Below are 22,549 nucleotides of genomic sequence, written 5' to 3'. Positions count from 1 at the left end.
ACAGTTAATAGTTAATACAACTACACAGATTTGGTAGACAACATATAGAGACAGAAATCATGCTCACACTTTAGCTAGCGTGGCAAAAAAAAAAAATTAATTTTGGAATAGAAACTTTCAAGAACTGAAATTATCTATTTAACCTGAGAATTTGGAACCACACTGATCCATGAAATCTTGACCTAAATATGTGAGTATCATTTTTAACTATCACACTGTTATTAGAACTTCTCATTAAAACAGTTCTCTGCATAGCAAACCTCCCAGAAAACACCATGACCTGATGTTGATGCGAAGTATACGTGACGTTCTCTGAGGGTGATGGGTGAGGGAGCGTTCACATACCTGCAGTTATCTGAGAAATTCAGTCAGCTAACCAAAGCTTCAAAACAGTAGCTTTTGATCTTTTTGTTTTAAGAAATGAAGTTTGTGATGGTTAGGTTCATGTGTCAACTTCACCAGGTGATGGTGTCCAGGTGTCTGGTCAAGCAAGCACTGGCCTAACTGTTACTGCAAGGACATTTGTGGCTGGTTAATAAACCAGAAGGTTGGTTTATTAAATCATCAGTCAACTGGCTGCAGCTGTGACTGATTACATCAATGAAGGGCATGTCTTCCACAATGAGAGAATGCAATCAGCTGGATTTAATCCAATCAGTTGAAGACTTCTAAACAATAGAAGTCTTCACTAGCGGACCTTCATTTCTTCTTCAGCTGACCAGAGAAGTGTTTCCTGAGGAGGTCATGGAAGCTGCCAGTTTGTTTCCTGAGGACCTCACTGAACTCGTTCATCGGGGTTGCCAGTTTGCTGCCTGAGGAGTTCATCGAACGTCTTCACTGGAGTTGCCAGTCTGCTGCCTGCCCTATGGAATTTGGACTTGTGCATCCCCACAGCTGTGTGAGACACTTTTATAAATCTTATATTTTTAGATATCTCTTGGTGATTCTGTTTTCCTAGAGAACTCTAACTAGTACAATGTTAAAGCAAAACCCAATTTGCACAGTGACTTTATTTCCATCTCCACTCCAATTCACGAGAACACAAACTTCCAAACGACACAGTGATTTCATTCAGGAGATAGAGGGAATACATTGGAAACAGACAAGGCCATCCAGAACGTACAGAAAACTCAGCTCTAACTCAAGTCGATAAAGATTACAGGGTTGGGGAGTACGGTAACTGAGCTAACAGTGACAGAATCCCAATGTGCTTTCAGCCCTAGCAGTTACGAGAATTCCTCTGGGGTTGGATAATCCCTCCACATGCTGAACAGAAAAGAGGACAAACACATACACAAAAGGAAAACACCAAACTTCAGACCGTACTTTAGTAGAGTACAAAACTAGAGGCACAGGGTCAAAGGAGGAACAACTCCTCATAACACATGTGCCATCACTAGTAGGAGGTACAGAATTCATTCTCTCGTTTTCCCCGTTCTGAGACATGAGAGAATAAGGGCACTCTTGGCTTCTTTTCAAACAACAGATGCTGTTCAGCTCATCCACTGTAATAGGGTGAAACCCAAATTTACACAAAATTTTAATTCAATCAAGGAAAAATGAAATATAATGCATCAAACAAATGCTCATTAGTTACTGATTCATACAAGTAAACACAGACTGTGTTAGATGACCGAGATGCACAAGCGATTCAAATATGGTTTTCCCCTCACAGGAGTGACAGTTTACTCCTCAGATGCAAATGGAAATGGGTGAAGTAGCCAGGCAGGGTAGACAGTACACACCCATTCACCCGATACACCATATGGAGTGCGTGCTGCGTGCCAGGGCACCGTGGGGAACAAGGCAAAGCACCTGCTGGGGGGCACTCAAATCCAGCAGGGGAGACAGATGTGGAACCTACCAGGTGACGGCGCCTGCCCGAAAGACAATCCATGCCCTGAGAGGGCCGGGTGAGGACAGGGAAGTGGCCCGGGGACCTGCTGAGGACAAGGAGGCTGAAGCCCCCATCACAGGAAGTGTGTGTGTGTGGGGGGGGACTGAGGTCCAGAGAGGCCCGAGGACCAGGTCTCCTAGAGGTTTAGGTCCCACTCTAAGTGTTAAAAGGTCTGCAGAGTGTTCTGAGCAAGGAAGTCGCAGGATCTGACACATTTAAAAGGCTAATTCTGGCGGCTTTGTGAAGGGTAGATTGTAGGAGCCCAAGGGTGGGAACATGAAGTGCTGCAGTGGTCTTAGCAAGAGGCGGTGGCCTGGCAGGATGGCAAAAAAGACGTTTTCTGACCACTTTTGGAAGTTAGAGACAACAGGTTATGCTGAGGGACTGATCTGAGACTGTGCGAGAAAGAAGGGAGGAATCAGGGATAGTGGAATTCCAAGATTCTGGCCTGAGAAACTAAATACATGAGAGGGTGCCAGAGGTGGCGGAAGTGGGACAGGATAAGGCGTTCAGAACTACTGCTTCGGGCATTTTAAGTTGGAGATGCCTTCTCTAGATGGAGATGTCAAGTACCAGTAGCTGGATATATACTGCTTTATATTAAAAAGATTGATTTTTATATCTCGTCATCCTGGTGAGTTTAATTCTAATTGTTTGTCTATAGATTCTCATGGATTTTCTAGTGTCACTACATGTGCTGCCCAAATAAGCTTTTTCTTGCATTATCTCTGCAGATAAATCATCTGCATGTTAACATTTCTATGTCTTCTTTGCAAATCCTTAAACCATGTTTTCCCTTTTTTATGCCTTGTGCTGGCTAAGACCTCCTGCAAAATTCTCCACAAAAGCGAGGCCCTGCAATTGTTATATTGTGATATTTTTGGTATGCTCACAGAATATGAAACAGAGGAAAAAATACATAGAAGGTGATTCCCTTGTATATGAATGCATACTTTCAAAGCAATAGCAGATTTATATCCAAGGAAAGGTTTAATATTCAATTGAGCACAACACAAATTGCCAGAGGCATAATCCTATTTTAATAAAACCAAAAGCGTATTAACAGCTGCTATAGATCTGTAGCTGACTGAAATGGTTGCTGCCACATGTTTATTTAGAAAGGGCAAAATACTTGTGCTCAAAAATAAATTCAGAGAAAAGCAATAAAAGAAAAAGGTTCTTTTGCCAATTTCAGAGCAACAGAATCTGAGACATAATAGTACAGAGAATGATTTTATGTCTTCTGCAGTAACTATTCTGAAAGTCTCAATAAAGTTTGGCACATTCATTTTCTTTAAAAATTAATCAGTATTTATTTGGGGACAGGGAGATGAATGAAGACCGTTTCCTGAGTCCAAGCTAGGGAACAACTGGAGATATACAGGAAATTTGCGGGAAAAGGTCTATGCTACTTGTTGAACTGTCAGGTCAAAGCTAAGCTGGAAACTCCCAAATGAAAACATATCGGGCCTTCTTGGGGCTTTGGGTGTTTGCTGAAGACTAAGAGAATGAAAACGCTCCCCCAGGCATAAGTGCTACCTAAACGAAAGGTACTCCCTGACCCAATGTCTCTCAGAGAACAGTCTGTGGCCTGTCTGCACCTCAATCACCCAGAACGTGTACTATAATACAGACTCTAGAGCCCATTCTCCAGAATCTGATTCCTTACTTCCAGCAGAGAGCCTAGAAACCTGTGTCTTTATGCACACTCTCACATTTGAGGACTATTGTTTAACATCTTGATCCATAACAGGCATTACAATAAAAAATAAGGGAAGGAAGGAAGGAAGGGAGGGAGGGAGGGAGGGCACCTGTGCTGGTTTGAATCTATTATGTCCCCCACAAAAGCCGTGTTCTTTAAGGCAATCTTGTGGGGACAGACTTATAAGTCTTTTGTTTAGGTTGTTTCCACCCATCTGTAGATGAGACCTTTTGATTAGATCATTTTCGTGGATGTGTTACCCCACCCATTCCAGGTGGATCTTGATTAGATCACTGGGATCCTTTAAGAGAGCTCACAGAGAGAAGGAGCTCAGAGAAACTGAGAGAGACATTTGGAAAAAACCTAAGATATGTAATCCAGAGTGTGCTCTTAGGAGAAACCAAGAGCCAACACAGACACAGATGCTTGGAGACGCTGGGAGATACAGACAGAAGGATGTTTGCAGATGCTAAGCTAAGAGCTGAAGCCCAGAGTTTGCCCCGGAGAAACTATGAGAGGACCCGCAGACACTTAGAAAGAAATGCCCTCAGAGAACAGGCAAGGATGCACAGAGGCTGAGAGAGAGAAGCTAAGAGAGAGAGAAGCCCAGAGACATTTTGGAGAAAGGCTTTGTGAAATGCAACCCAAGAACAAAGGACCAGCAGACACCAGCCACGTGCCTTCCCAGCTGACAAAGGTGTTCCAGACGTTATCGGCCTTTCTTCAGTGAAGGTATCCTCTTGTTAATGCCTCAGTTTGGACACTATGCCTTAGAACCTTAATTTATAACCTAATAAATCCCCTTTATAAAAGCCAACCCATTTCAGATCTTTTGCATAATGGCAGCTTTAGCAAACCAGAACAGTACCTTAGCACCTTAACACCAACAGTTTAAAATGGTCCCAAATATGATTATTAAAGAGACAGCTAAATAAACACTGACTTTAAAAATGTATATAGGATTTCTCCTACATATTACATATTTTTCTAGATATACAAATGGTTACCACATCAGCATGGTTGATTTTATGTAACAGAGGACATTGCCTGGGGATTCCACTCCAAGAGGAAAATCTCCAGCTAAGCCATCCAAGCTTCCTGGGTCACCAACATGAAATAAAAATCAAAAAGAAAGGTGGGGAAAGACAGAGAAAAGGAGGTGGGAGAAAGAGGAAGACAATGGTTACCTACTTCCTTATTCCTATTCAGGAAAGCCAAGACTCTTAAGGCAAAGAAAGACAGTGGAAGGAACTAGAACCTCTTAAGTTGATTACCTTTCTAACTCCTTGTGGAAATAGTCACTGGGTAGCATTTACACAAGACTGTAAGATAAATGTTTTAAAAATAAGGATAATGTCATTTTTAAGGAGCTTCATTTTTAGGATGGGTAATCTAACTATCACTATATTTTTAAATGGAAATGTTAAACACCTGGATTGATCACATGTATGTATTTCTTCTCCCTGTGAAACACTACAAAAATAATGGTTAAAAAAACTAAAGACCAGATATAAAGAAAATGGAGGAAGAGACCACACAGAGAACAAAGTTTTCAATGACCTTGTGGGAGATGGAAAGCTTATCAGAGTGGAGAAAGCAACAAGGTTCTTGCTTTAGATGCAAACCAATTTGCTTGTCCACCCTGGAAAGACTCGTCTCGAAGGCCAAAGGGACAAAGGACTCAGGATTTCTGCACGTAGACCTGCAGGGCCATAGGCTACAAATCCGCATAGAACAGTTATCCCACAGGTCAATTTTTGTCAGTCAGCTACCTCACCGCACCCCCAATCTCAGGTATATTCTCTAGAGAAACTGAACTCAAGTACCTCTGGATTTGGGGACACCCTACACAGCAGGCTGTGAGGAGCAGGGTGTGACAGGAAAAAAAAAATAAGGATTTCAAGGGAAAGTCTGCAGTCTGCATGGTATGACCACCAATTTCTTTACTCTGCCTTGCTCCCACAATGCTAGCAACCACATACACACCCAGGATACGTGGAATAATCCCAGAGACAGAACCTCCAGATTCTAATATTTGGAGCTTCTTCCGAATGAATTAAAATCTTTAAGGCTTCATACTTAAATCAAAATGATCAGCTAAAAACTACCAAAAATTTGAAGACAATTCAAAAATGAAAAAAGGAAATCAAAATAAACAGAAAAATAGGATATTAATGATACCTTGATGACACAGGAATAGGATGCTACGAAAGACCGACAGTGAAAACATTCTTCAGGAAAGGAGGGGAAATTAAGACATTCTCAGACGAAGGAAACCCAAAAACATTTGTAACCAGCAGACCTATCGTAAAAGAACAGCTAAAGGAAGTGCTTCAAACAGAAAAAATGATGAAAGAAGGAATCTTGGAACATCAGGAAGGTAGAAAGAACAACAGGAAGAGTAACAGTATAGGTGAACACAAATGACTTTCCTTCTCCTGAGAAGAAAAATTATCTTTGATGGTTGAAGGGAAAATTCCAATACTGTCTGACGTGTTTTCAATGTATATTCAGGAAATTTTTAGGTCAGTTATATTATTAAAAGGGAAAGATAAAAGGACTCAGAGAGAAGGTTTCTATACTTCACTCAAACTGGCAAAATGCCACACCAGCAGACTACAGTAACGTACGTATAATGTAATACCTAGAGCAACCACTAAAAACTCTATGGAGACACACTCAAAAACACTAGAGATAAATCAAGATGGAATTCCATGAAATGATGAAATAATCCCTAGGAAGGCAGAATGTGATGCTCCTGCCAAAAATGAACAAGGTGATTCTCATTCGTGAAGAAAAATTAAACAAATCTAGATGGAGGGACAGCTTACAAAAGTGTTAAGGTTCACAAAGTCAAGAGAGAATGAGGCTTATAAAGATTAAGGATTGTTGTAACTTCACAATTAATAATCTCTTTTATTACTGTAAAATATCCCCCTTTATCTCTTGTAATATTCTGTCTTGAAGCCTACTTTGTTGGATAGTAATTATAGATACCCCAGCTCTTTTAAGATTAGTGTTTACCTGTTTTTCCCCCATCTTCTTACTTGTAACCTACCTGTGTGTGATGGTTTAAAGTTTTATATACCCCAGAAAAGTATGTTCTTCATGTTAAACTACTCCTGTGGGTGTGGAACCATTGTAAGTAGGATCCTTTGGTGAGCAGGATCTTAAGTTAAGATGTGATCCACCTCATTCAGGGTAGGTCTTAATCCTCTTACTGGAGTCCTTTATAAGAGAATGAAATTCAGACAAAAAGAGAGAAAGCCATGTGTGCTGGTTTGCAACTGTTATGGACCTCAGAAGAACCATGATCATTTAATCCAAACTTGTTGGGTGGAAATTTTTTATTGAGTGTTTCCATGGAGATGTGACTTGCCCAACTGTGGGTAAAACCTTTGACTAAATTACTTCCATAGAGGAGTGGACCTTGCCGATTCTGCGTGGGTCTTGAATGGTTAACCAGAATACTTAAGAGAGATCAGGAGTTGGAGTAGACAGAGATGCTTAGAGATGCTTGGAGTTGCGGACAGAAGGATGTTTGGAGATGCTAAGCTAAGAGATGAAGTCCAGAGTTTGCACCAGAGAAGCTAACAGAGAACCCCCAGATGTTCAAAGAGAAATGCCCTGGAGAAAGAAGAAAAAGGACGCACAGGAGCTGAGAGAAGGAGCTGAAACACAACCTGGGACGAGCAGACACCAGCCACCTGCCTTCCCAGCTGACAGAGGTATTCCAGATGCCACCAGCTTTTCTTCAGTGAAGGTGTCCTCTTGTTGATGCCTTAGTTTGGATGCTTTTATGGCCTCAGAACTGTAAGTTTGTAAACAAATAAACTCCCTTTATAAAAGTCAATCCATTTCTGGTATTTTGCATAACAGCAACATTAGCAAACTGGAACACCATGAAGGAAAGAAGCTGAAAGCAACAAAACCTGAAAGAGAAGGGAGAGACCAGCAGACACCACCATGTGCCTTGTCATGTGACAGAAGAGTCAAGGATCACTGGCGGCCAGTATTCAGGAAGGAGGTATCATCTTGATGATGCCTTGATTTGGACATTTTCATGACCTCAGAACTGTAAAACTGTAAGCTAATAAATTTCCATTACTAAAAGCTGACCCATTTTATGGTGTCTGCTTTCAGCAGCCTAGCAAACTACAACACTGTGTCTTTATATTTACAGTATATTTCTTCAAAATCAAAAGACCATTGACCAATAGGGAGAAAAAGTTTGCTACAGAGAACACAGAAGGACTAATATCCACCATATATAAAGAACACTTAAAAATGGAGAGGACAGATAAGTGATGTCAGCAAAAGGGTGGCTAGACAGTTCCAAACATTCATTTCTCCAAAGAAACACTTAAAAAAACAAGCAGAAACTGTTAGAACCACCTTGCCTGACCTGGAAAACAGTCAAAGGTCTATAGCAACCAAGCAAAGGCTGAACTAAGGAAAAAACAACTTAAAAACAGTAGGAAATCAAGTGGGAAGTTCCTGATATTCCTGCAAGCATTATGGAATCCCAACTTAACGTCAAGCCCTTGATCTTGGGGCTCACCCTTATGAAACTTATTCTTGCAAAAGAGAAGCTAAGCCTACTTACAATTATGCCTAAGAGTCACCCCCAGCAAACCTTCTTCTGTTGCTCAGATGTGGCCTCTTTCTCTCAGCCAACTCTGCAAATAAACTCACTACCCTCCCCTCCATGTGAGACATGACTCCCAGGAGTGTAAGTCTCCCTGGCAATGTGGGACAGGACTCCCAGGGACAAGCCTGGTCCTGGCATCCTGGGATTGAGAATGCTGTCCTGACCATAAGGGGGAAAAGAAATGAAACAAAATAAAGTTTCAGTGGCTGAGAGATCTCAAGCAGAGTCAAGAGGTCAATCTGGAGGTTATTCTCATGCGTTATATAGATATTCCTTTTTAGTTTTCAGTGTATTAGACTAGCCAGAAGGAAATACCTGAATCTGTTGAATGGTAATCCAGTAGACTTGATTCTCAATGATCACTGTATAACTGTAAAGCTTTTACCATAAGACTATGTGATAGTGAAAACCTGGCGATTAACACTTCCTTTAACCATCTGTATGGGCAGATGAGTAATAAATAATGACAAAAAATATATATAAATAATAGGGGCGATAAGGAGTATGGGATGGTTTGGGTATTCTTTTTTATTTCTTTTTTTAATTTTTTATATATTTTTTATTTTGGAGTAATGAAAATGTTCAAAAATTGATTGTGGTGATGAATGCACAAGTATATCATGAAACTGTGTGCCAATGATTATATACTTTGGATGGATTATATGGTGTGTGAGATATCTCAGTAAAATTGCATTAAAAAAAAAACAATAGTAGGAAAGCTCTGTGGCGTTCTTACTTGCCTTGTCCCACTCCCTCCCCAGCTCATGGTAGTCCTGAAGATGGCACCCCACATTCCTGGTGCGGGACCCTGGTCCCTAGTTCCAGCAGGTGCAGAGCAGACCTTACTTGCAAATTATTGATTTTGTCTGTTTTAATCTGTCTGGGGACTACCTGAAGGACTGGTGAGCATTTTTATCTCTTTTGCCTAATTCAGACCCAACAGGGCAAAAAAGTAGCAGGCCCTGTTCATAAACTTTGTAAAGAAAATGAAAAAGCCTGCAGCCACCTGGGGCAAAAGATAGTCATTGAGATATATAATAGGCCACCTAAGGCCTAGGAGGGAAAACTAGGAGAGAATTTTCTTTGGAAAATTAGGGCAAGCAAAAGCATCCATGTACAATGGGGAATTAATTAGGAAGCCACATACATGCCTAGGGCACAAATCATATGAAGAAGAGAATTGAAAAGACTAAGCTTTCACCCATGGATGCTCTCTAGGCTCAGTGCCAGCAGGAGGTAAAGGCCAAAGTAGAGTTTTATATGGCCCCGCCAAGCATTAAAGGAGTGCCCCAGCACAAAACCAATTCACCAAGTCAGAGTTTTTTTGTTTGTTTGTTTTGTTTTGTTGGTTTGGTTTGTTTTCTTTAATTTTTAACCACAAGGCAATTAAGGAAATCTCTGTCAAAACACTGGCTAAACACAAGCTAAGCCTTTAGGAATTCTCGGAAGTGGGAGATCTGATTTCCAGAGATACCACATTATAATAATTGAACATCCAGTTTTCCATAAAAACTCCCAAAGCATATAAAGGAAAAAGAAAGCATGGCCCATTCAAAGGAAAAAACTAAATTGACAGAAATTGTCCACAAGGAAGCCCAAAGATTGGAATTCCTAGGCAAAGACTTTAAAACAACTGTCTCATCCCAAAGCAATTTGGGCAGAGAATAAAAAATATATTTACAGCGCCCCTCCCCCCTCCCCGAGGAGCTGGGGGAAGGTGTAGAAGTGTTGGGCTTCCTCACCTGGACTGGTGTTGATGTTGTCACAAACATTGGGACTGGAGGTTTGATGTGCTGAGCCCTCTATCGTGGGACTTGCCCTTATGAAGCTCATTACTGCAAAGGAGAGGCTAAACTTGCATATAATTGTGCCTAAGAGTCTCCCCCTGAGTACCTCTTTGTTGCTCAGATGTGGCCCTCTCTCTCTCTAACTGAGCCACCTCGGCAGGGGAACTCACTGCCCTCCCCCCTACATGGGACCCGACTCCCAGGGGTGTAAATCTCCCTGGCAATGCAGGATATGACTCCCGGGGATGAATCTGGACCCGGCATCATGGGATTGAGAGTATCTTCTTGACCAAAAGGGGGATGCAAAATGAGACGAAATAGTTTCAGTGGCTGAGAGATTTCAAATGGAGTCGAGAGGTCACTCTGGTGGACATTCTTATGCACTATATAGATAACACCTCTTAGGTTTTAATGTACTGGAATAGCTAGAAGTAAATACCTGAAACTACCAAACTCCAACCCAGTAGTCTGGCCTCCTGAAGACTACTGTATAATAATGTAGATTACAAGGGGTGACAGTGTGATTGTGAAAACCTTGTGGATCACACTCCCTTTATGTAGTGAATGGATGGATGAGTAGAAAAATGGGGACAAAAACTAAATGACAAATAAGGTGGGATGGGGGGGATGGTTTGGGTGTTCTTTTTTTACTCTTATTTTTTATTCTTATTCTGATTCTTTCTGATGTAAGGAAAATGTTCAGGAATAGACTGTGGTGATGAATGCATAACTATATGATCGTACCATGAACAGTTGATTGTATACCATGGATGACTGTATGGTATGTGAATACATTGCAATAAAACTGAATTTAAAAAAAACTGTCTCAAATATGGGTGTGGTGGTTTGAAGCTGTTATGTACCCCAGAAAAGGCCATGTTCTTTTGGTCCATTCCTGTGGGTGGAGACCTACTGTGGTGTAACCTTTGGTTAGATTATTTCAATTGAGATGTGACCCACCCCATTCAAGGTGGGTCTTAATCCTTTTACTGCAGACCTTTACAAGAGAATAAAGAACAGAAAAGATCCAGAGAGCTTAACAAAAAGCCCCAGAAAGGCCAGGGGAGGACCCACAGAAGGTCAGAGAAGAAGCCACTGGAATCCAAAGCTGAAAGCAATGAAAGGTGGGAACAAAGGACCAGCAGACACCAGCCATGTGCCTTCCCATGTGACAGAGCTATCTCGGATGCCCACAGTCTGTCTTCAGAGAAGGCATCATCCTATTGATGCATTAATTGGGACAACTCACAGCCTAAGAACTGTAAACTGTAAGTTAATAAATCCCCATTGTAAAAGCCAATCTATTACTAGTGTATTGCATTCCGACAGCTTTAGCAAAATGAAACAGCAGTCAAGAGCTAAAGGAAACCATGGACAAAGAACTAAAGAGATTCAGAAAAAATAAGAATATAGCAATTAAGAAACAGGAATTATATAAAGGAACCAAAAAGAAATTCTAGAGCTGAAATGTAAACTAACTGAAATGAAAAATTCACTAAAGGGGTTCAAACAGCAGACTTGCACAAAGAAAAGAAAGGGACAGTGAACTTGACGACAAGACAGTTTAAACTGTCGTCTGAGGAACAGAAAGAAAAAAGAATGAAGAAAAGTAAACAGTGTCTAAGGGACTTGTGAGATGACACCAAGCAGACCAACATATCAGAGAAGGAGAAGAGAGAGAAACAGGGGCAGAAAGAATATTTAAAGAAATAATTACTGAAACTTTCCAATTTTGAAGAGAGACATGAAGCTACATGTCCAAGACCTCAACAAACTCCAAGTACGAAAAACTCAGACATATTATAATCAAACTGTTAAATGCTAAAAAGGAAGAGAGGTCTCAAAAGCAGCAAGAGAAGCAACTCCTCATGCTCAAGGGATCTTCAATAAGATTAACAGCTGATTTCTCATCGGAAGCCTGGAGGCCAGAACACAGTGGGATGACATCTTTAAAGTGCCCTGTGTAAATCAGTTTGGTGGTTCCTCAAAAAGTTGAACACAGAATTAACTACCATATGACCCAGCAAAACCATTCTAGGTATGTACATAAAAGAATTGAAAGCAGGGTCTCAAACAGGTATTTGTACACCAAAGTTCATAGCAGCATTATTCACAATTACCAAATGCTCATCAATAAATAAATGAATGAACAAAATGTGTTACATACACACAATGGAATATTATTCAGCCATAAAAAGGAATGAAGTTCTGATACATGCTACAACATAAATGAACCCTGAAGACATCATGTTGAGTAATACCACTGATACGACATAACTAGGGTAAGCAAATAATTCATGGAGTCAGAAACTAAAATACAAGTTACCAGGGGCCAGGGTGAGAGAAGGGATTGGGAAGTTATTGTTTAATGGGTACAGAGTTTCTTTTAAGGGTGATAAAAGATTTTGGAAAAAATGGTGCTGATGGTTGCACAATTTTGTGAATCTCATTACTGCCACTGACTTGCACACTTAAAAATGGGTAAAATGTCAAATTTTATGTTATATATATTTTACCACAATAAAAAAGTTGAGGGAATAAAGATTAAAAGTCCTATAGAAAAATGGGTAATAGATATGAACAGAAAATACTAAAAGATGATACCAGCATGGCTCTTAAACATATGAAAATATTTTCAATCTCACAATTACAGAAATATGAACTAAAACTGCACTGAGATATAACTTCTCACCTATCACATAAGCCAAAAATGGTAAGGCACTCTGTTGGAAAGGCTGTGAGAAAATAGCTACTATTAATCATTGATGATAAGTGTGCACATCAGTCAGAGCTCTCCAGAGAAACAGAACCAACAGAATATTTATAAGGAGATTTATTACAAGGAATTGGCTCAATGATTGTGGGGACTGGCAAGTCCAAATTCTGTAGAGTGGGCTGCAAGCTGCAAATTCTGGTAAACACGATACTGAAGTCTTGACTCCTAACTCCTCAGGGGAAGCTAGTAGACTAGAAATTCTGTAAGAGTTGATGTTTCCAAATTCACTCAACTTTTCTTTTGTAATACGTAATCTGCTGTTAAACCTACCCAGTGAACTTTGGATTTCAGAAACTATATTTCTTAACTCTAGAGGCTCCATTTGGTAGTATTTTATACTGTACATTTTCCCTCATTATTTTTACATTTTCCTTTAAATCCTTGAACATACGGCATAGATGAATTAAATTCTCCATCTGTTACTTTCATCATCTTGGTCATATCTAAGTCTGTTTCTATTGAATGATGTTTTTCTTATGGGTCACATTTTCTTGCTTCTCAGCATGTTGATAATCTTTGTTAAGGTGCTAGATACTGAATATTACACTGTTGTTTTGACTGTTCCAGATTATATACTTTTCCATATGAATTTCAGAATCAGCTCAACTATAGGCAATTTCTACAAAAAAGACCTGCTGGTATTGTGATTGGGAATGCATTGAATCTATAAATCAATTTGAGGAGCACTGACATCTTAATGATATTGATCTTCTGATCCATAAACATGATATCACCTCTCCATTTATTTAGGTTTTATTAATTCCTCTCAGCAATGTTTGCAGATTTCAATATATGGGTCTTGCATGTCTTTGATCAGATTTATTCTTATGTTCACCAGCTGTTAATGTTCACTGGCTGCCAAATCTTCCAGAAGAATTCTTATGCCCTAGGAAGCTGGGGGATGTAGGGCCTGCTGCTCAGCTGCCACAGAGCCACCAGAACAGCTACCCTGCAACCCAAAGCTGTGCAAGAAAGAGGGACTGTTCTTTTTACCAGCTGCTTACCCAGATCCAGCCAACATGGCAGGAGTTTAGGGTGGAGGACCAAGCACTACCCACTCTTGCCAGCCACCTAAGATAAGCCTTCTGCAGCACAGAGCTGGGGAAAATGTGATCTGTCAATATTCCCTGGCTGTCAAAGCTACCTGGAGTATCTCTTCCACCAAGGGAGCTAAGAGAGATGGGAACTGCTACTTGGCTGCCAAGCCGCCAAAAAAGTTCTTCCACAAGGCAGAGCTATGGGAGGTTAGATGAAGTCCCTAACTCAAATGCCACAGCCTCCCACTGTTCTTACCAAATTTCCATAGATTTTGTTGAGCAAATGTTTCTCAATGCACTGTAAGACCCTTGATCAATCTCCAGAGGCTCTGACTGATTGTCTTTGTTAATTATGACAAGCTTAGTAGGGCCTCTCCAGGGGTGAAGTTCCAGAGCTCCTTATACCACTATTCTGGAGCTCTCAACTCTGCCACACTTAAATGGTAGGAGTAACTTACTGCTTTTTTAACCTAAATGAGGTAGTCTGCTCAAAGAAGGTTACTAACATCTGCTGCTGTGGTTTAATGCAAAACAAACCATTTCTTAAATTCACTTCTGATACATTTCCTTACCAATCGTCAACTTGGTATAGTCTTCAAAATGTATGCAAAGCAATACCATCCTTATGCCTACATGACACTTCATGCGCAGCTAAAAGCTCCAGACTTAGAAAACACAAACATGAACCCAAATGAAATCTTAAAAAACGTTAGCTTTTTTTTTTTTTTAACAGACATTAGTCAAATTGAAATTGTTAGAAAATTTCATCTGCCCTTAAGACCTAGCAAGTTTTGGTTCTAACTATAATCTTTCAGGGTTAACTGTAGGCAATATTAATTGTTCTATTTAATAATAAGCAAATTATACCATTAAAGAACCTTAAACACTGCAATATGAAATGAACTCCCTTACCCAAGGTTTTTTGGCTTATTTCCCAACTGAGAGAAAGAGGTACCATGAAACCTAGACGACCTAATTCTGCTCGTGGGTACTGCGTATGCACATACACAGAGACACAGGTATATGTCCTTCTTACCTATAAGAAGGGCTGTATACACTAGTATTCCCAGCTCTCACTACAACAATAATATACTAACAATAACATTGGTCCCAATATAAGATCTTTTCATTAGTGGCTCATTTTCCTGAAATTTCTTCCTGCAACCTTCACAAGATAAACTTAAAGGTCATCTCAGAGAGGACCAACCCTAACATCCCATCTAAAGGAGCAACTGAATCTTCTCTATCCTAAACTTCTAGCTGATATTTTCCTTGTTTGTTTATTTAGTGGCCTTGGAAGCCTCAGCTTCCCCATGTGTCAAACAAGGGAGCTCAACAAGACAATCTATTATGGTCTCTTGTCATTAGAATCATCTATGATTACCTGGTAGTATTTCTTAGTCAAATCTTCAAACCCAAACTAACACTTTTACAGAGTAGTTTACTTTTGAACTGAAAAAAAAAAATAGTTTCTGTAATTCTACAAATACACAGATTTCATTTTACATTTTCATTTCACATTTTATTTTACATATGCATTTTCATTAAAATTATTCTTATTTAAATGAGAGCCCTGCCAGTGTTGGATTTGACTGTGCAGCACTGAGCCACATACAGAAAGAACTGACTAAATGCGTCTAGTATGGGAGCTATGTTCTCATTATTACATGCCAAGCAAGTACTGTATTTGCTTTTCCATGTCACAGAAGTTTTAAAATGACTCCTTAAGGATAATCCATAAATACAGCTCTCAAGTTTAGTTTTTAGTTGGTTGATGTGAAGCTCAAAATCTAAATTTACACTTGTATGTTTAAATGCCCAATCCATCCCCATATCCATAGGTTAGTGCATAACAATTTGAATCAAATGTTTATCCAATTCATGGTCTTGGTCACACACACACATACACACAAATGTGAAGCGTGATACTTTTTAAACGTGTGGGTGAATCCTCTGATTACTCTTGCCATCATAGGTGGGGGTCTCTGTTCCTGCCCCTGCCCACCCTGAACCCAGGCCCACCTTCGAGACTGGTGGACCAACAGCATGTGACAGAAGTAAGGCATCATACTGTGAGGAAGCTCACACTAGCCCATGTGGAGAGATCACACAGAGAGGCCCCCAGGCTGGCCTTCTAAGCAACAGTGCCAACTCCCAGACATGTGATGAACGTGCCTCCAGCTCCCAGCCACCAAGTCACTCCCAGCTGTTGAGTTTCCCCAGCTGAGACTGCAAGCATCATGGAAGGGACAAGCTGTCTTCACTATGCCGCATTTCCGCAGGAATTCCCCAGAAGGAACTGAAAGTACATTAGTGTCTTCCTACATATATAAGCCTTACCTTTTCTGTTGATATGAACTGAGTCCCAGTGTTGTCTCAGTCTGTAAAAGGAAGAAAATAACAGTGAAAATACTGAAACCAAATCTTTATACTACAGACAATCAGAATGGCAAAAATGTTTTATTGTAGTTTTGACTTTTATCTTACACTCACATGTATTTCCAAGTTAAACCCGATCCCCAAATCATATGATATGACTTGCCAAGTAAGTAATATATTTTGAATCACCTGAATACACATAGCAGAAATATAAAGTAATGGGATGGACTTTTTTTAAAGTTTGCCAAATACTTTAATAATACACAATAAATACTGTGAGAGCCATTCTCTTTCCAGTCACTTTGTGAGCTACAGGAGGCTGTGTGCGCCTCTAACACACCCTACCAACTGTGGGCAGGTGCCAGTGTCTGAGGGTCCCCGTCATAATGGAACTCCAGGTGCAGTGGGGAACCATCATTCAACAGGTGATAAATATGTATCTATACACTGAAAGGGATGAGGAATACATTATAAAGGTACTGAGAAAGACAGGATATAGACAACGTTCTTAAATAGTCACAAGGGAAGGCCAGTCTGAAGAGGTAACATTTAAGCTGAAACCCAAACAATATAAATGAGGGATCGAAGTGGGGCTGTGGCGGCAGTGGTAGGAAAACAGCATGTAAAGGCCCAAACATGGAAAAGAGCTCAGCATGCTCAAGAAACAGAGAGCAGGTACATTAGGCTAGGGCTGAAGAAGGAGGGGGTCGAAGTAGAAAATGAGGCTGGAGGGATCAGTAGGGGCCTGACGATGCTGTGGCCAATAACCGGGGCTGATAACCGCAGCAAGAAGCTTGGAAGGTGCTGCGCTCTAATGCAATACCAGGGGTCTGAAGAAATAAGGGAGACACGGAGACAGGCGTGGTCTAATTTAAGCTGCAAAAGCATTACTCTTGCTGTAGCGTAGACAGTAGATTAGAGGAGGGCACAAAAGAAAGTAAGAAACTGTGAGGCATTTGCTATAGTTCAGGTGATGAAGAAAATGAAGTACTTAATAACAGTGTCCAAGAAAACAACAAAACTCTAAGGAATACTATCAGTGAATTATCTCAAAAGCTTAGTTGTTCCATTATAATTAGAATAAGCAATAGAGTTGTGGCATTATTTTTTCCCTTAATATATATTATTTTGTAATAGTACTGTGGAGACTGCATATGGGGAAAATGTCCTTATTTCTTGAAGGTGCATGCTGGGGTGAAATGTCAGGGTGTCTATAATTTTCTATAAAATGCTCTGGCCATATAAAATGCGTGCATGTGTGCATGCACGTGTGTGTGTACAGATGAACCAGATACAGCAAAATGTTAATAACTGTTGGGTCTATCTCAGTGGTAGGTGAATGAGGGTTCACTGAACTCTTTGATACTTAAAGTTTTCTTTAACTTTTTCTTATGGAAAGTATATCCATTCTGTTAAAATCATTAGTTCAAGCAGTTGTCTTTCAAAAATTAATTGCTTAAAACTACGCTACAAATAATAGAGGTTTAAAATCATCCCACAAAACCAACGGTGCCAGAAGCATAAGGAAGAGCAAGATGATGCTGTGCCATAGCACCAGCTCTGAGCTCTAGGAGAAGATAGAAAGGCAACGTTGAGGTATAAATAAGGACAAATGTTAATGTATACCCTCTAGAAATCAATCAGCTATAAATAACACAAATTCAGCACCATGTTAATTGAGGAGTTCAAGCAGTAGGTATGAGGATGTTCACTATAAAATTATTTTAACTTTTCTGTATATATGAAAATATTCATAATAAAATACTTGTGTTATCGTAAATGAATGATACAAAAGACATAAATGTAAGGCATGGCTAAAGTCCAAATTCATACTAAAAATTAAATCTTGTGCAGCATGAACAGGAATCTATTCATTAACGAGATATGGAAAAATATAAAAGTCATTTTATCACAATTTTATAGAATACAAAGCAGTAATTAAAAAGATGCTATGGGCCTAAGAGTCATCCCAAGAGAACCTCTTTTGTTGCACAGATGTGGCCTCTCTCTGTAAGCCCACTTCACAGGTAAACTCAATGCCCTCCCCTCTACGTGGGACATTACTCTCAAGGGTGTAAATCTCCCTGCAACATGGGACATGACTCCCAGGGATGAGACTGGACCCAGCATCGTGGGATTGAGAAAGCCTTCTTGACCATAAGGCAGAAGAGAAATGAAACAAAATAAAGTTTCAGTGGCTGGGAGATATCAAACAGAGTCTAGAGGTCATTCTGGAGGTTATTCTTATGTGTTACATAGATATCCTTTTTTAGTTTTTAGTGTATTGGAATAGCTAGAAGGAAATACCTGACACTGTTAAACTGCTACCCAGTAGCGTTGATTCTTGAAGACGATCATATAACTATATAGCTTACATGGTATGACTGCGTGATTGTGAAAACCTTGTGGCTCACACTCCCTTTATCCAGTGTATGGACAGATGAGTAGAAAAATGGGAAAAAAATTAAATGATTATTAGGGGGTTGGGGGGATGGGATGTTTTGGGTGTTCTTTTTTACTTTTATTTTTATCCTTTTTTTTTGAATAATGAAATTGTTCAAATACTGATTGTGGTGATGAATGCACAACTATATATGATGGTACTGTGAACAACTGATTGTATACTTTGGATGACTGTATGGTATGTGAATATATCGTAATAAAACTGAATTAAAACCAGAAAAAGATACTATAGTGAAGCTCTCCCTCCAGGCTAAAAGGTTTACCAGAGCCTTATCTCAGCTGGAGAAGTGAATTTCTCCCATTCTACCCACCTCTAGCCTTCCAATCTCACCTAAGAGCAGGGACAAAAATCTACACCAATGGAAAATCAGTTGTGAATGTCACAGCCCAGAGACACAGGCTCACTAAAAACCAAGATTTAGTCACCTGATTACAGAACACATCCTCTCACCCACACCTGCCACCACACTAACAGGACTCCAGTATAAGAGTGGATTACAGTTGAAAGAGCTTCACAGCCTAGACTCTCTCTGAGGAAGAGTACTTGGGGAGGCCCCAAGTCAACAGGGGAGACGAAAACAAGGACATGAGAGGAACCCAAAGCCTGGCATGTGTAACTACAAGAAATATTAAACACAGTCCAACTCCAGCAGATTAGTGTAAGTCCTCACACTAAAGATCTACACAATATGTCCCCAGATTTCAACAAAATTACAAGACAAGCCAAAAGGCAAGAAAAAACACAGGCCAAAGTGGTGAAGTAATCATGAGAACCACAGTCAGATAAGACACAATACTGGAATTATCAGACAGAGAATTTAAAATAACCATATTATTATAAGGTTAAAAGGGAAAAGTAGACAACACGCAAGACCAGAGGGGCAATGTAAACCAAGAGATGGGAACTCTTAAGAAAGAATCAGAAGGACATGCTAGAAATAAAAAAATGCTACAACAGAGTTGTGATGAGGACCAAGATGGCAGAATAAGACATCCAGTGTTCTGTTCTATCACAGAATCTTTGAACCTGGCAGAGCCATATTCCTCAAAATTCCAGAAACCCATTCAAGGGTTGTACAAAACCATTCAAGGGTTGCAGTAACTCAATGAGTGCCAAATCAAGAGAGAGCAACTTAAAAAAACAGTAGTCAATGCTGGTGGCACCCTGCTGGCCTCTTCCCAAATCCCTTCTAGGCATGTGGGTCTCTGGCTCTATTCCAGAGGGAACAGAGTAACCTGATGCACAAATGTATGTCCCATATACATCACCAGTATATAGAGGTCAATCTGTCAGGTGTCAAGCTGACCATCTGAACTAGGACACTCATCTCTGGCTACTCATCCCAGTACATGCCCTACAGAAGGCAGAAGGAGTCCATAGACAGCAAACTAAAAAAAAACAAGGGTGCAACATGGCAGCACAGGGAGGTATGGAATTTAGTTAGTACCCTAGAGCAACGAGTAAATAGCTAGGAATAACTAGAAAATAGTCTGGAACAACTGTTTGGGGAACATCCATGACCAGACACACATCGTACACCAGTCCAGAATGGGTGGAATGGCTGAGATTGTAGCATAGAACTGTAAAAAAAACTCCCCAAACTGTGGAACTGGTGCCCCTCCCCCACCAGCATGGCAGGCTGAGTTGGAAAACTTCACTGTGGGAAATAGAAGTGGTATCTGCTGGGAGCAAGGAAGGTAGCTGAACTACATGCCAATCGCAGTTTTAATTAACAAATCTGGACTACTGAATACAACCTACAAGCACAGATAAACCCAGAGCAAGCAGAAAAAGGAACCCTGAGTTCTTTCCCAGCAGAGAGGAGGTGGGGCTGACAGAAAAAAAAAATGAATAAATAACAACAGAGGATTTTGGAGTGAGCTGAGCTCAGAATATTGGAGAAGGGCTGCCTCCCAAGAAAAGGAGCACAGAGAACCAAGCACCAACTCCAGTCATCTGGCGAAATGGGGGGCCTGGGACTAGATCTGAAAAGGGAATTTCTTTCTTTTCTCCTTTTTTTTCGTCTCTCATTCTAAGTAGCACATTAGAGAAAGCCTCAGGCATTTACAATTGTCAGCACTGACCTGTGCAAGAGTGGCATTAAGACAGAGAAACAAAGGAAGAAGTCAAGTGAAGGAGGTAATTCTCTAAAGGACTTATCTTCCCTAAGAAAATGGGGGGGGGGCAGGGCACAGCTTAAGTGGCCACCCTCCCTCAGAGAATTCAGACCCCAGGGCCTGTGAAAAAGAAAAAAAAAGCAGAAACAACTTAAGCTTGGCTTCTGATTCACCCTCGGACCCTGGCAGGCAAAGGATCTGCTGAGAATTAAAGGCACCGCACCTCTTTACACCAGTCGGTAGCTGTGGGCTGACACACTCTATATGCTGGGCAGGATAGTAAAAGCACGGAGTCTAGAAACCTCACAGGAGGGTCTGACAACCTTCTGGGTCTCATTCTCAGGGAAACTTGATAATGATTACACCCTCCACCTGAGACCTGGGCCTGTCTGGTCTGGGAAAATCTGATTGGGGTAATCAAGGAAACCAGATGCCTTGACAACAAAAAATCATGACCCACGCAAGGAAAAATGAAGATATGGCCCACAGAAAGGAAAAAACTTACACTTCAAATGAGATACACAAGTTGAAACAACTAATTAAGGATGTTCAAACAAATGTTCTAAATCAAATCAATGAGCTGAAGGAAAATGTGAAAAAGGATGATGGATATAAAGACACTGAGTAATCATAAGGAAGAATTCATACACTTGAAAAAACAAATGTGGGAATGAAAGGCAAAATAGAAGAGATCAAAAACACAGTGGAGACGTACAACAGCAGATCTGAAGACGCAGAAAAAGGATTCATGAACTAGAGGATAACACGTCACAAATCCTACACACAAAAGAACAGATAAGGAAAAGTATGGAAAAATATGAGCAGGTTCTCAGGGAAATGAAGGACAACATGAAGTGGAAGAATATACTTGTCATGGGTGTCCCAGAAAGAGAAGAGAAGGGAAAGGGGACAAAAGGAATAACAGAGGAAATAATCACTGAAAATATCCCATCTCTTATGAAAGACATAAAATTACAGATCAAAGAAGTACAGCATACCCCAAAAAAAAACAGATCCAAACAGATCTACTTGAAGACACTTATTAATCAGATTATCAAATGTCAAAGACAAGAGAGAATTCTGAAAGCAGCAAGAGAAAAGCTATCCATCACATAGAAGGGAAGTGCAAAAGACTCTGTGGATCATGGAGGTGAGCAGGCAGCGGTATGATACATTTAAGACACTGAAAGAAAAAAACTGCCAATGAAGAATTCTACACCTGGCAAAACTGTCCTTCAAAAATGTGGGAGAAGAGAGATGAATAAAGATGGCAGCACAGAGAGGAGTGGAATTTAGTCAGTCCCCTGGAACAACTAATAAACAACCAGGAAGAACTAGTAAACAATCCTGGAATAACTGCTGGGGGACACCCGTGACTGTCCACACATCATACACCAACCTGGATTGGGAGGAATGCCTGTGATTGCAGGAAAGAATCTGTAAGTAAAAGCTGCAGAACCACGCTGGGAGCCCCCTTCCCCCATGGTAGCACAAACTGCAAAGCATCACTGTGCTACAAACTAGCAGCACTCTCCAAGCAGAGCAAACGAATATAGCTCAGTTGAGCTCCAACCGGGTTTTTAATTAACAAATGTAGACCGCTGAACACAATTTTACAAACCCCCAACAAGCAGCCAGAAGCTTTTAGTAACAACTGACCTTAAAGAACCAAAAAACTCTCTGTACTGGGAGGGGAAGCCCAGAAAACCAGGTATTACCTCCGGCCAACCCATGAAACT

At 40.4% G+C, this 22,549-nt stretch overlaps 1 protein-coding gene across 2 annotated transcripts in view; it reads right to left on the bottom strand.

Moving 5' to 3' along the window:
* The window catches only part of TMEM131 (transmembrane protein 131), a 210,113-nt gene that overhangs the window by 111,744 nt on the left and 75,820 nt on the right, over window positions 1-22,549 (bottom strand). For both annotated transcript variants that reach the window (XM_037806416.1, XM_037806415.1), the window contains exon 3: window positions 16,191-16,231. In XM_037806416.1, coding sequence (XP_037662344.1) covers window positions 16,191-16,231 — 41 coding nt within the window. The remainder of the gene's footprint in view (window positions 1-16,190; window positions 16,232-22,549) is intronic.

The sequence above is a fragment of the Choloepus didactylus genome, chromosome 17, assembly GCF_015220235.1.
Source record: "Choloepus didactylus isolate mChoDid1 chromosome 17, mChoDid1.pri, whole genome shotgun sequence".
NCBI classification, from domain to species: domain Eukaryota; kingdom Metazoa; phylum Chordata; class Mammalia; order Pilosa; family Megalonychidae; genus Choloepus; species Choloepus didactylus.
Note: the sequence above shows the minus strand (reverse complement) of the source record. Positions and strands in the feature narration are given on the sequence as shown.